General features: G+C 35.7%; 1 protein-coding gene across 4 annotated transcripts; it reads left to right on the top strand.

Moving 5' to 3' along the window:
• Positions 1 to 1,454: 1,454 nt before the first annotated feature.
• On the top strand, positions 1,455 to 10,514 carry ccdc117 (coiled-coil domain containing 117). 4 transcript variants are annotated; one of them, XM_053480448.1, is made up of 6 exons: positions 1,455 to 1,545; positions 3,356 to 3,521; positions 4,300 to 4,350; positions 6,363 to 6,638; positions 8,436 to 8,579; positions 9,478 to 10,514. In XM_053480448.1, exons 2-6 carry the CDS (start codon positions 3,373 to 3,375, stop codon positions 9,692 to 9,694), a joined length of 837 nt encoding a protein of 278 aa, XP_053336423.1. In that variant the 5' UTR covers positions 1,455 to 1,545; positions 3,356 to 3,372; the 3' UTR covers positions 9,695 to 10,514. The 4 variants fall into 4 exon arrangements, with proteins under 4 accessions (XP_053336423.1, XP_053336425.1, XP_053336426.1 ...); XM_053480450.1 differs by having other exon boundaries at positions 4,303 to 4,350; XM_053480451.1 differs by having other exon boundaries at positions 3,356 to 3,407; positions 4,303 to 4,350.
• The last annotated feature ends 1,541 nt before the right edge of the window (positions 10,515 to 12,055 follow it).

Below are 12,055 nucleotides of genomic sequence, written 5' to 3' on the forward strand. Positions count from 1 at the left end.
CAAGGGGGCGGGGTTTATATTACCGGAAGTGCAAATAAGCGCTCTTTATTAGCGGGGTTTTCGCTTTAATGTTATGCTTGTTGTTATTAAACATCAGGATAATCATTAATAAATTAATATATCATTCTTTTGTGTAGTTTAATATTAAATTTGTTTGTCTTACTCGGAAGTGAAGCACAAACCTTACCTATATTGTCTAAAACAATAACATATAAACTAACAGAAGATTAAAAACAAATAGATTTAAACAAAAGATTTAAAATAACACCATGGAAAAAGAAATGTGAAGGAGCACCAGAAGTACAAACTAAACAAATATCCCATATTTTACCCCAGGTTTTTGCTTTTTTTGAAAACTTAATACTTGTTAAATAACTTATAGTGTCATTTTTAAATATAAGAAAGAGTTATTATTAAATTTAATTTAATAAATAAAAAAAGTATAAAGTATAAAGCAAGTATAAAGATTAAATTTATTATAAAATATGAATCCTTCTCCTTGTAGAAAAACTAAACTCAGGTAAAAAAAATCTGGATAAAAACAAGAATATCCCAAAATGATTCTGTACAATCAGATGTCTAAAACACATGCACAATGGTTTCATAAGAAAAGTCAAAGTAAGAGCAGCTGAAAGTGAAATCCGCCATTTTAGACACTAGTCGTTCTTTCAGTAACTCTGCTCCTGACACTGGAATTGCAACAATATTCTTGTTTTTATTCAGTTTGTGCTTAGCACTGTCGCCTTTCACCTCCAGGGTCCAGGTTTGATTGTGCATGGAGTTTGCATGTTCTCCCGAGTGGGTTTCCTCCGTGTACTCTGGGTTCCTTGCACAGCATAAGGCCATGCAGATTAGTCTAACTGGCATTCCCAAATTGCCCGTAGTGTGTGTGTATATGTGTGTGCCCTGTGATGAATTTTGGACCCTAAGTCTTCTGTGATAGGCTCCAGGCCCCCTGCGACCCAGGATATACTGTATAGTAGATGAATTAATTAATGAATTCATTAATAATAGTCATATAATAATGATACATGTATTATTATAATAATCATTTTATGACATTTGTTCTTCTTTTGTGGTATTAACTTTTAGTTTTAACCCGTGGTGTTCCTTTACTGTTTTGTGATTACTTGCTGCCCTTTTTAAACTTCATGCCTATGTTGTGCAGGATTGCGCCTACAAACAAACAAAAACTAACAAACTAACAAAGCTTGTCATATAACAAGCTTAAAATACATTTAAAAGTAAATAAAATACAATCTTATCGCAGTAAGGATCACCACTTCTAATAATAATAATAATAATAATAATAATAAAAACACATAATATTCAGGTGTTTGAATTGTAAATGTTTTCTCATGTTTGCCTAAACCCGGAAGTGAACTACAAACCGTCATTTACCGTGACTACAAATCCCATGAGGTCGCGCGCGTTCTAGAACGTTATCGCGTGCTCTCGGGTGTTCACGCGCAGACGCCTGTGAGTGTTTTGAACGTAGTGGCTAAGTAGTTAGCTTCAGCGTCGTCTCTGTGGAATTCCACTCAGGTAGGAGTTTATAGCTCGAATTAATGACTTAGATACTATAGTTTTTTACGGCATTATGATTATTTGTCAAATTACAGAAAGATTTGTAAGTTTTCGACTTTAAACACTGTATTTGTGAGGCGCTGCAGAGTATTATTATCACTACTTCAGCTACAAATCTGGGGTAATAGTCATAATTTGGCTGAAATAATAATTTATCATGTTTATTAAATGCAGTATTAGCTGAGATATCTGTAATAAAGTGCATTTTTTCATTAATAAAGAACTCTTACGGCTGTCTTTTTGCTGCTTGCTCATTCTCACAGCTGAGTGCAGGGCGATATATCGAAATATCGTTACACTCACGCGATATGTTCGAGTATAAGGTTAAAGCTAAAATAAGCTTTAAAGCTGCCTGTCTGTCTTTCTGTTAGGCAGAACTCTCTCTAACTTATTGATACAAAGAAGTAAAATTTTGTAAGTTTGAGTATCTTACGCCTTGTTTACAATAAGTCAGCCAAATACAATCCTTGTTCGATAATCGGAGAGTGAATCACCGATATTCAGACAGATATACAAGTACTGCAAAAGTTTCATTACATGCTGTCCAGTGGTCGATTTATGACACACGCACAGTTTGACGCATATCGTTGAAAGAGCGAGTTCTGACCAGTCTACAGATGAAACCTTCTTTTTGTTTATATAAATATGTTCAAATACTGTGCTTAAATTGTTCTGTAAATGTTATTATTATTATTTTTTTTAACTATTTTTTTTAGTCCCAGTTTGACTTGAACAGTATATTAGGTAAGGAAGGCTCAGACAGTGTGTTAGGGTTTTTGGTGTGGACATGAATAAGATATGAATAATGTTTTTTTCCCCCTTCTCTCATTGACTCCTCCCACATTTTTACTCATAAAGCTCCGCCTCGAAAAATTAGAGGTTTCTGTAGAGGTAGCATTATTAGCAGAGGTGAAAAGAGTAATAAAATTTAGTACTTAAGTAAAAGTACTGTTACTTTAGTGAACATTTACTGAAGTACAAGTAAAGTTACTATCATAAAAATCTACTCAATTAAAAGTAAAAAGTAATTTACTCAGAGTAAAAGTTACTGAGTTACTTTTTTTTTTTAACGGTGGGGGTGGGCGATAGAACACCTTTGCATAATAAATCTGTTCCCTTTGTTGTGCTTAAAATCAAATTGGTCACTTAAAAGAATTTGTTGCCATTTTACTTTCAGCTGTGTCTGTATTATTGATATTTGTTTTGTCTCCATCGTTCTTGTGAATTTGGTGCGTTTGTTTTTTATCGATCAATCAGTGCAGAGGTTTCCGGGGTGCAATTTTTTTTCTTTTCCGTTGTATTATTTGTATTATTTTTCATTTTCATTCATTTATTTTTTACTCAGTAGTGAATATGATTTAAAATGTAGTAAAGTACAATACAAAAACAAAGTAAAAGTAAAATTACAGATTTTAAAAACTACTTTTAAAAGTAGAAGTACACAAAAAATCTACACAATTACAGTAATGCAAGTAAATGTAATTCATTACTTTCCACCTCTGACTATTAGCAAGGACAAGCTGAAAATACTCATCTTGCTACACTTTTAAATATTATTCTATTACATTTAAAAATAAAATTTCAGTAGGAAGATGTTATTTTATCCTAACGCAATTACGTAGTTCATTAATTTAAATACCTGTAGAGTCTCAGAAAGGTGTATTGTGTCTTGATTTATCTATTCATAAATATAATGGATCATCCTACTGCCCAGTTGTGTGATTTATTATTGAGCTTTATTGATTGTTGTTGTTGTTATTGTTTACAGACAAACAGACAGACAGAATGCAGAGTGCCAGTTCTGGGAGCGGGGATCTGAGGTACTTTCCTTCCATGTACACTTCCTTTCCACACTTCACCGTTCCTGATATGAGCATCTCAAAGGGACAAACTGGCGGCTCGCTCCACCTGCCGGGAAGCTCCATGACCAACTCGTGAGTGTCAGAGATGTGGGTCTGAGTCGTTACTCCGGGCTCTTTTTTTAAATTATTGGTACATAATTACCTACTCACAGCACGCAGCTAATGTGTTGTTGAAAATAATACATAATTTAAAAAATTTTAAAACAGAACCTAATTTTTACATTTTTCTTTGTTCCGTGTTTAATATTTGTATTTTTTCCTACAAACAGAAACTGATCTGATCAAAAGACATGACACAAGGCGAGGTCTTATGGGAAAAGGATACTTTTTGGGGGAATAAATGGGGAAGGAAAGGGTTAAAGGGAAGGAAAGAGAGTAAAGGTGTGCACGTTCAGGTCCGTTGGCAATGCCCAACTAGCATGCGGTCACACGGCTGGGGAAAGGCGGGCAAAGTGGTAGGATGGAGCATAGGTAGCGGAGGTAGCGCTCCTGCACGCTCTAATGACGACGATCTCTCCCGCTGAACATGAGCCCCCCCGGGTGCGGCCACTTAGTCAAGCGGATTGGTATGCTTTATATTGTATATTCATGTCAAAGGCGTACTGTATAAGACTCACTTTGTTGGACTTAAGAACAAATTCGACTTACGAACATGCTCCTGGAACGAAACTCGCTCGTAAGTAGAGGATAGTCTGATTATACAATCTCCTACACACAGTATGTGCCCCTAAAAGACACACTGCAGACATTACTCTCTTCTCTAAGCCCAGAAGCAGATTCTTTATATATCTTTCTAAGCTGTTGTTTGTATAAAAGTTTAATGAATATTCTGTTTTGTTTTTTGTTTCAGTAGCTGTGAGAGGAGAAGTCTGAGGAAGCACAGGAGAAGGACAGATGACGAGTATGTATTCCCTGTGCGTCTTGTTCTTTGGGAAATGGCACCGTACTGCGCTCTAATTGGTCACACAGGCATTGTGGGCAGGGTTTTATGTCCGCACAGTAATGAAAAATTTGATCTGATGAGACGTCACAGATATCAATGATCAGTGACAGTAACGGAATCAGCTTGCGATATCGCTGACGAAAAAAGACGAGACTAAAATGTGATTAAAAAAAAAATAAAATCGAAAACATGTCTTAATTTTTGTCACAGTCCGCTGGGATATGGTGTTCATTTTTTATGGCGTGAACAGTGGTATTACCCGGGTTACGGCGCGCGGCATATCTGGAGTAGTTTGATTCATGAAACAAAGTGAGTATTTGGTGTGACGATTCTTTGAGGACGTCTTAGTCATACAGTTTTGTGCAGTTCCATAAGGTAACCTGCTTTTTTTTTTTTTGCTTACAAAATCCATCAGCTTCCTTTTTGTTTGTTAGGGCACTTGTTAATACACAGTACTGTAATGCATCGAACACTTGCTTTCTGGTTTGTTTTATTTTAAATATTGCCTATTAACTACACACTGTTCAGCAAAATAAACAATGTCTGTGGTCAATTTACTGTGAACGTATTAAAGTCTTTGTGTAACTGAATAAATCTGCATAAACTGCAAGTTGGAAAAATCATGTTTGACAAAACAACATATTCTGTATGTGCAAAGTTAGGAAATTCTCTAGTATAAACATGTCCGAGGTTCGAAGTGACGTCACAGAGCTTTACTACTCTATTAATTCTAACTTTATTGATGAATCTCAGGGTGTCCCCTGTGTCTCTTGTTCATCAGGGACACTCTGATCATTTTGATTCACACATTTCATTCTCATTTTTTTATTTTAACTATAGTTAAAACTATCGTAAAACAGCTTTACAGAATTAAAAGAATTTTTTTTATTTTACTAAACTCGATAGTAACTATTGTAAAAAGCGCTATATAAATAAAACTGACTGAAATGTTACAGTTCATTCTGATCAAACTGTTACTGATTTCTGATTATACAGGAGACATTCCATGAGCAGCGATATCGCCACTAAACTCGGTGGACGCACGGCCACGTCCAAATAATATGTCACAATTCTCCTTCGGAATAACCCAGGAAAGGTGAAACTAACAGAAAACCAGAAAAAGTAAAAGAGAGCGACAAACTATTTTATGATATCTAGCCAATGTTTGTATACAAATAGTAAGTGGTACAGAATTTTTTTGTGCATGTTGGTCTGAAAAGTAGGCGATTATTTGATGTGCTAATTAGTTTTCTGCCGTACAATTATTTTTCTGAAACTTAAAAAAAAATTTTTTTAGGTGGAATATTGTTTGAATATGAGAAATGTTTATAGATACAGTAGATGCTTTCTTATTAATTTTGGTGATCTTGAAAGAAATTTCAAACATACACTAGCAAGGGTAGTAACACAATAGACACTTGTACAGTCGACCCCCGCACAGAGACAAGGTTCGGAGTTTGCAATTTTTTTTCATCAAAACCCAACTAGATATTGTTCGTGGAAACCCGCACTATTTCACAGAAATATCTTTCTCAATTTTTTAATGTCTTTTTTTTTTTCATGCATTTTAATGCTAAACTATTAACAACAATATAATTTACTAATTTTGTAACGTAAATATTAATTTAAATTCAGCTAAATTTCCATATAAAATATAATACTGATTACTAAAAATATAAATAGTAATAAAAATTACGAAAATATAATACTGATAAATTTTTTTAGTACTGTAGAGAGAACACAAAGCAACTGTAGAGGAAAACGCAGCTTGGTGAATTATTACTGCGTTTACCCTACAGTACTGATACCAACACGCTTGTGTTATGAGTTACAGTACATATGGAGGGTGACATTGGGATTTTATATTCTACCACTGAGGGAGACACAGCAGTTCAGTACTGTACAATATATGGATTCACATACATTTTATTATTATAATTTTTTTGGTATGAATCTTTTTTTTTTTTTAGAGACTGCACCGCAAAAAGGCCGAAGATGATGGACGAGGGCGAATCCGATCCCTTAGAGGACACAAGCTCCCGATCAGACCCGAGGTGGTTGAGGGGCTGTGCGACAGTTTCTCCGACGATTCAGCACTCTGCTCCGGCCATCTCCTCGTCATCGAACAACACAGTACAGATACAGTACAGTCAGAGTGCTTCGCCTGCGTCCACCAGGGCGGAGACAGAGGGCTCCTGTATGGAGGTGGAGGCGGCGCAGAGGAAGCTGCAGGAGATCGAGGACAGGTGAGACACATGAGACGCCTGAGCGGAGTAAAGAATTCAGTACCAGTTCTCAGTCAGGAAATAAAAATAGATAAAAAGGGCGGAGACAGAGAGCTCCTGTATGGAGGTGGAGGAGGCGCAGAGGAAGCTGCAGGAGATCGAGGACAGGTGAGACACATGAGACGCCTGAGCGGAGTAAAGAATTCAGTACCAGTTCTCAGTCAGGAAATAAAAATAGATAAAATGATAAAAAACTAAATCTGTCGAACAGAGAATCTCTTAAACACACAGTTGAGAGTCCGACTAGACAGCACAAATATCTCCAACAATCCAAGAATTAATAATTATTCCCAACTGCATGACTTGAAGATTTATTTATTTACTTTTTTATTTGTGGTGTTTGTTTAACCGTAGTCGATAATCAGGGTGTTTTTATTTAAATCGTTATCTGAATCAGCCACACACTTATGTTTTAGGAAATACAAGTGTTAAAAGATCCTTTACGTATTATTTTGCCCAGAAGTGACACATTAACACTGTAACATTGGAGTACGCTTTATAAAAAATAAATAAATAACTCAGCAGAAATTGTCTGAAAAAAAGAAGTGTAGGAGTGTGAACGAGGACTGATTGACAGAGGTGTTTTGGACGCACCAGTTATTACCTGACACCCTGGAAGCACCGCCCCTTTTCTTTCATCTCAAATTGGATTAAATTGGATAATAATTTGCTTGATGGCGATCGCGAGCACTGCATGATCTGGCAACCCAACTTTTCAACCATCACTTTCTAGGCCCGTTATATAGTATGTACAGTATCTACACCCTGCGTCATTACATTATATTCTGAAAAAAAAAATAGTAATAATAAAACCACCAGGTCTTACTTGAAGCCGGGATGTTCAGATCCGAAAGAGCATTAGTTTCTCAGCGGCTTAAATGCACACTTTTTATCAGTTGCATAAGATCTCCATAGAAGGAAAGAAATCCGCCTTTTGTAGTTCTTTGTATGTATGTTCAGTACCAGTCAAAAGTGTGGACACACCTTTTCATTCCATTTTGTTGTTGTTGTTTTTTTAGTTATTTATATTCTAAATTCTAGCATTCTAGAACAATACTACATACTGGATGGCATTAAGTAACAACAAGAAAAACAGTCAGTTGTTATTTTAAGACGTGAAGGTCATTTAAGAAATTCAGGAACAGTATTGTGTCGAGTGCATTTGTAAAACCCATCAAGCACCTTGATGATGAAACCTTGAAGGTCTCATGAAGACCTTCCCAGGGAAGCAAGACCAAAACATATATCTGCTGTAGAGAAGAAATTCATTTAGAGTCACCAGCCTCAGAAATCACCAATTAACAAACAGCACAGAGCAGGAGTAGCAGAAACATCTCAATATCAACTGTTTGAGATTATTGTAGATTTTTGATAAATAACGTCAGCATTGTTTTTGACGATAATGTAGAAAGAAAGAAAAATGTCATGATTTAGAAGGGGTTTTAAAACTTTTGACTGGTAATGTACATTCCAGAATCAAAACCTTTACCAGTAAATTCAGCGTTCAGATTTTTTGTTGAGATCGCAAGTGAGTTTTATATTAGAAACTTATTCAGAAGAAAGTGACGTTCATGAACTTGTTCTTTTAACGCTGTATTATTGACGCACTTCAGCAGCTAAATCAGCTCCAGTCAGATTTTAATAACGTTTTAATAATCGTGTTGCTCTGTTTTTCTTTATGCATACAAACTAGCTGAGGACTGGATTTCACGCCGATGCTGCTTGTGTGTGTTTGTGCATGTGTGTGTGTGTGTTCAGAATCACTCTGGAGGATGACAGCGATGAGGATCTGGACGTGGAGCCGGTCCAGCGCAGACCCGTGCTCGTGCTGTCCGAGAGCCTGAGGGAGGGCCTACAGCACGGCATCGCCGACATCCTCCCTCACACAGTAGCACAATCAGTGTGAGTGTCCAAAAAACAACATATTTTTTATGGAGTTAAAAAAATATATATGTGTTTTTAACATTTTAAAATGTTACATTTTTTTATGATATTATTATTATTGTTATTACTTGGTATACTGATTTCCGACCAAATCTCTCACATTCACACTGATTAATCTGGAGCAGGTTGTGTGTGTCCATATAATGTGGAATTCACATGGTCAGTATCTGAAAGAGCTAACCCTAACCCACCCTGACGTCCTTATTATTCTTATACCACAGAATTTGTTTATTTATTGATTTATTTATTTTAATAATGATTAAAGAATGACGTCCAGTTTTTCCATTTATAATTACATTTAATGCTTTAAAAAAAAAAGGAAGTTTCTGTTCTGTTCTTACTTACAAACAGGCCTTAGAAACCGGACTCTCTGTTTGCCAGTTTTTGTTTGTTCGTTTTTGTTTTTAGATAACATGACAAAAAAAAAATTCTCTTTAATTCTCTTAAGTTATAATTCTTACTGTTATGAAACGCTGACACTGGGGACGTGTTCCAAAATTATTATTTAAAAAAAAAAAATGCTTAAAGAATGATGTCCTCAAGGTTCATTTTATATTTATGTTTAATGTTGTAAAGAAATAAGAAAAGTTAGTTCCTGTTTTAGCAGCTATAAACTCACCGGCCTTGATTTAGAGTTTTTTTTTATTTTTTTAATCTCTTTAAACCTATAAAACCAAAACGGTCTGTTCTAAGGATTTTCTAAATAATAGGTCATTAAATCCCGCTCATATAGTGACAGTTGGGAGTGTACAGTATGTGGAACATGTAAGTCAAGATCAAAGACAGAAAACAAAACTTTGCATTGTTTTATTGTCAAAAAAAAAAAAACGTCTGATGTGTCCCTCGCCCCATGCAGGAGCCGTTCGTGTATGGAGCTGGTGCTGTGGCGCCCCCTGGAGGACCCGCTCACTCAGCAGCTGAAGGACTCTCTCCAGAGACAGCAGTGCAAACAGCAGCCAGCGTCCAAACAGACACCGACCCAGACACCCGTAAACATCAAAGTGCCGCCGGATGAGCACCTATTCAGCCCTGTCTCGGTTTCCGGCTCCACAGAGGAGGACATGGAGCTATAGAGTGTATAGAGACTTCCTCTCCAGAGGTTCGACCGGAGAGCTTAGAGTTCTGCCAAAACGCCAGCAAGTCGAGCTCTTAGTTTTGCACTACGGAGGTGGAACGCGAGGGTTGTCTTTTTGGTACCAATGTCTCATGCATCATATTATACTGGGCCTGTCTTTGGTTAGCAGATACCGTACACGTCTCTCATACACGTACCGCAGATACAGTACGATGTACATGCATCACCGTGTGACATCATGGCTGTTCATTGCCAACCCTTCCAGTGATTCTATGTGACGTAGGATATTAACCAGTATTCACGCTTTCAGGTCGTCATGACGCCAGTCGCGCCAATTTCTTGTTAACTGTTCATAAAAATAAAAAATAATAATAAGCTTGACTCGTACAAAAGTGAATCACCTCTCACGCCAGGTGTCAATGCCGAAACAGGAAACTAACCAACTACGGCGGGTTGATCGAAGCAGATTTATAGCTTCCCCTTTTACTTCCTGAGCTGTTCTGTTCCTCACATACTCTTATTTTAAAAGAATGACATCATCTTTTTTTCCATTCATTTATAGATACAATAAATTTTGTGGAAAATTGTGTTCATGTTCTCGTTTACAGTCGTTTGTTTAACTGTCACGTTTTTTTTTCTCTTTCAGGAAAAAACAGCTGTATTATTAGTTTTATTATTATTAATAAAAAAAAAAAGTTACAGTTTTACCGTAGGTTGGTACGAGGCGGTGATACTGGAGACTTCTTCCTTTGAAGTTCAGGGCCTTTTCACATCGATTTGTTTCCCCCTATGGACAGCCTTTAAGTTATTGTTGTTTTTTAAATAATAATAATTCTCCATACTCAGGAGACTACTAATTTTAAAATCGCTCCTTAATCTCCTGACAGAAATGTTCGTGTCATCCTCGTTCACATAAGCGCAACAGTTCGCAGTGAACAAAGTGCTTCTTTATTAGCTATAACATCCGTAACGACCGCATCGACTCGTATTAACCTGTGATTTAAGAGTGAACTAAAGATTAAAAACTTTCTTTAGTTGCGAGCAATTATTTTTATAAAGTTAATGTTAAACAGATCGAATTTGACAGCTGGTGTTAGATATTAAAATTCATTAGAGAATAAAGCACCAATGTTCGATGTCTCGACAAGGCAGTGGATTAATACACTTTCTCACACGTCTGCACACAAGTCGTGACTTTCACGCCGTTTCTGCGCTCATGAAATTCCCATCATTATATATACAGCATTATATAGTATCGGATTTCATACTGAGAAACATCACCACGCCAAACCTGGAGCGTTCTGTTATACGTCCAAATAAAGACATTGCGTCTGTTCTTGATTCTGTTGGCTTTTCAGCTTTTTTGAATGTACAAAGATGTGTTAAGTCGCACCTGTTTAATTTTTGTTTTTCAATAAAACTAAGAATGAACTTAAAGTTGGGAATGTGTTTTTATTATAATTTTTTAAAACAAACAACGTGTAAAATAATCAACAATAAACAGTCGATGTAAAAGATACAGTACATAGAGGGAAAAATGTAAACGTAATGCAGAATTAAAAAGTAATTTATTATAATTATATACACACACAAAGTCAGCCAAAAAAATTTATACACATTTTAGGAAAAGAAAAACTTGTCTAAATATTTTAATACTAAATTTATTAAATTCATCACTAATTTAATCTTATTTTTTTGCTTTATTTTTTGCTTTACATAAATGCTTGTACATTATATATTATGTATGAAAATTTTATGATTTTGTTATACTGTATAGTGTGTGTGTATATATATATATATATATATATATATATAATATGATAATATGAATATTATTAATATTGTGTGAAGTGTGTATAAATTTTTTTGGGCTGATTTTTTTTTTTAACTAACCATTTTCGATTCATATCTATAAGCTACACCTTAATCAGAATAAATCTGCATCATGTAACCACTTTAATACGACCTGATCGGAATTAACCTTTGATAATCCACTCAATAGGTGAATATCAGCTGTGAAAGCATTTCATCTAGTTGTTTCCTCCACATCTAGTTGTTTCCTCCCCTTTGTTGGAATAAATAGATTCTTCCTGCGCATGCTAGTTGCACATTTGTTGAGGGAAATTTAACATTCTTGATCGTCTGTAAAGGTCCTCTTGCACTCTTCTTTTGTTTAAGAATCTTCTTAATATTTGTTAACTATTTGTTAACATACATTAGGTCACATTGTTTTTTATACCTTTATTTCACTCCTTTTCCGAATGCGCCATTTCAGTGTGTATGTAAATGAGTTACTCCTGAGCCACGCCCCTTTAAAGAAACATGCAAGGGAGGGGCTCTCCTTACAGAACCAGTCAAA

The sequence above is a fragment of the Clarias gariepinus genome, chromosome 21, assembly GCF_024256425.1.
Source record: "Clarias gariepinus isolate MV-2021 ecotype Netherlands chromosome 21, CGAR_prim_01v2, whole genome shotgun sequence".
NCBI lineage: Eukaryota > Metazoa > Chordata > Actinopteri > Siluriformes > Clariidae > Clarias > Clarias gariepinus.

What these genes read in the sequence shown, in the direction of transcription:
- ccdc117 (XM_053480448.1), top strand. Translation starts at nt 3,373, where the DNA reads ATGCAGAGTGCCAGTTCTGGGAGCGGGGATCTGAGGTACTTTCCTTCC. An exon ending in GGAAGCTCCATGACCAACTC is followed by an intron (nt 3,522 to 4,299) that starts GTGAGTGTCAGA and finishes TTTTTGTTTCAG; the next exon opens with TAGCTGTGAGAGGAGAAGTC. An exon ending in AGGAGAAGGACAGATGACGA is followed by an intron (nt 4,351 to 6,362) that starts GTATGTATTCCC and finishes TTTTTTTTTTAG; the next exon opens with AGACTGCACCGCAAAAAGGC.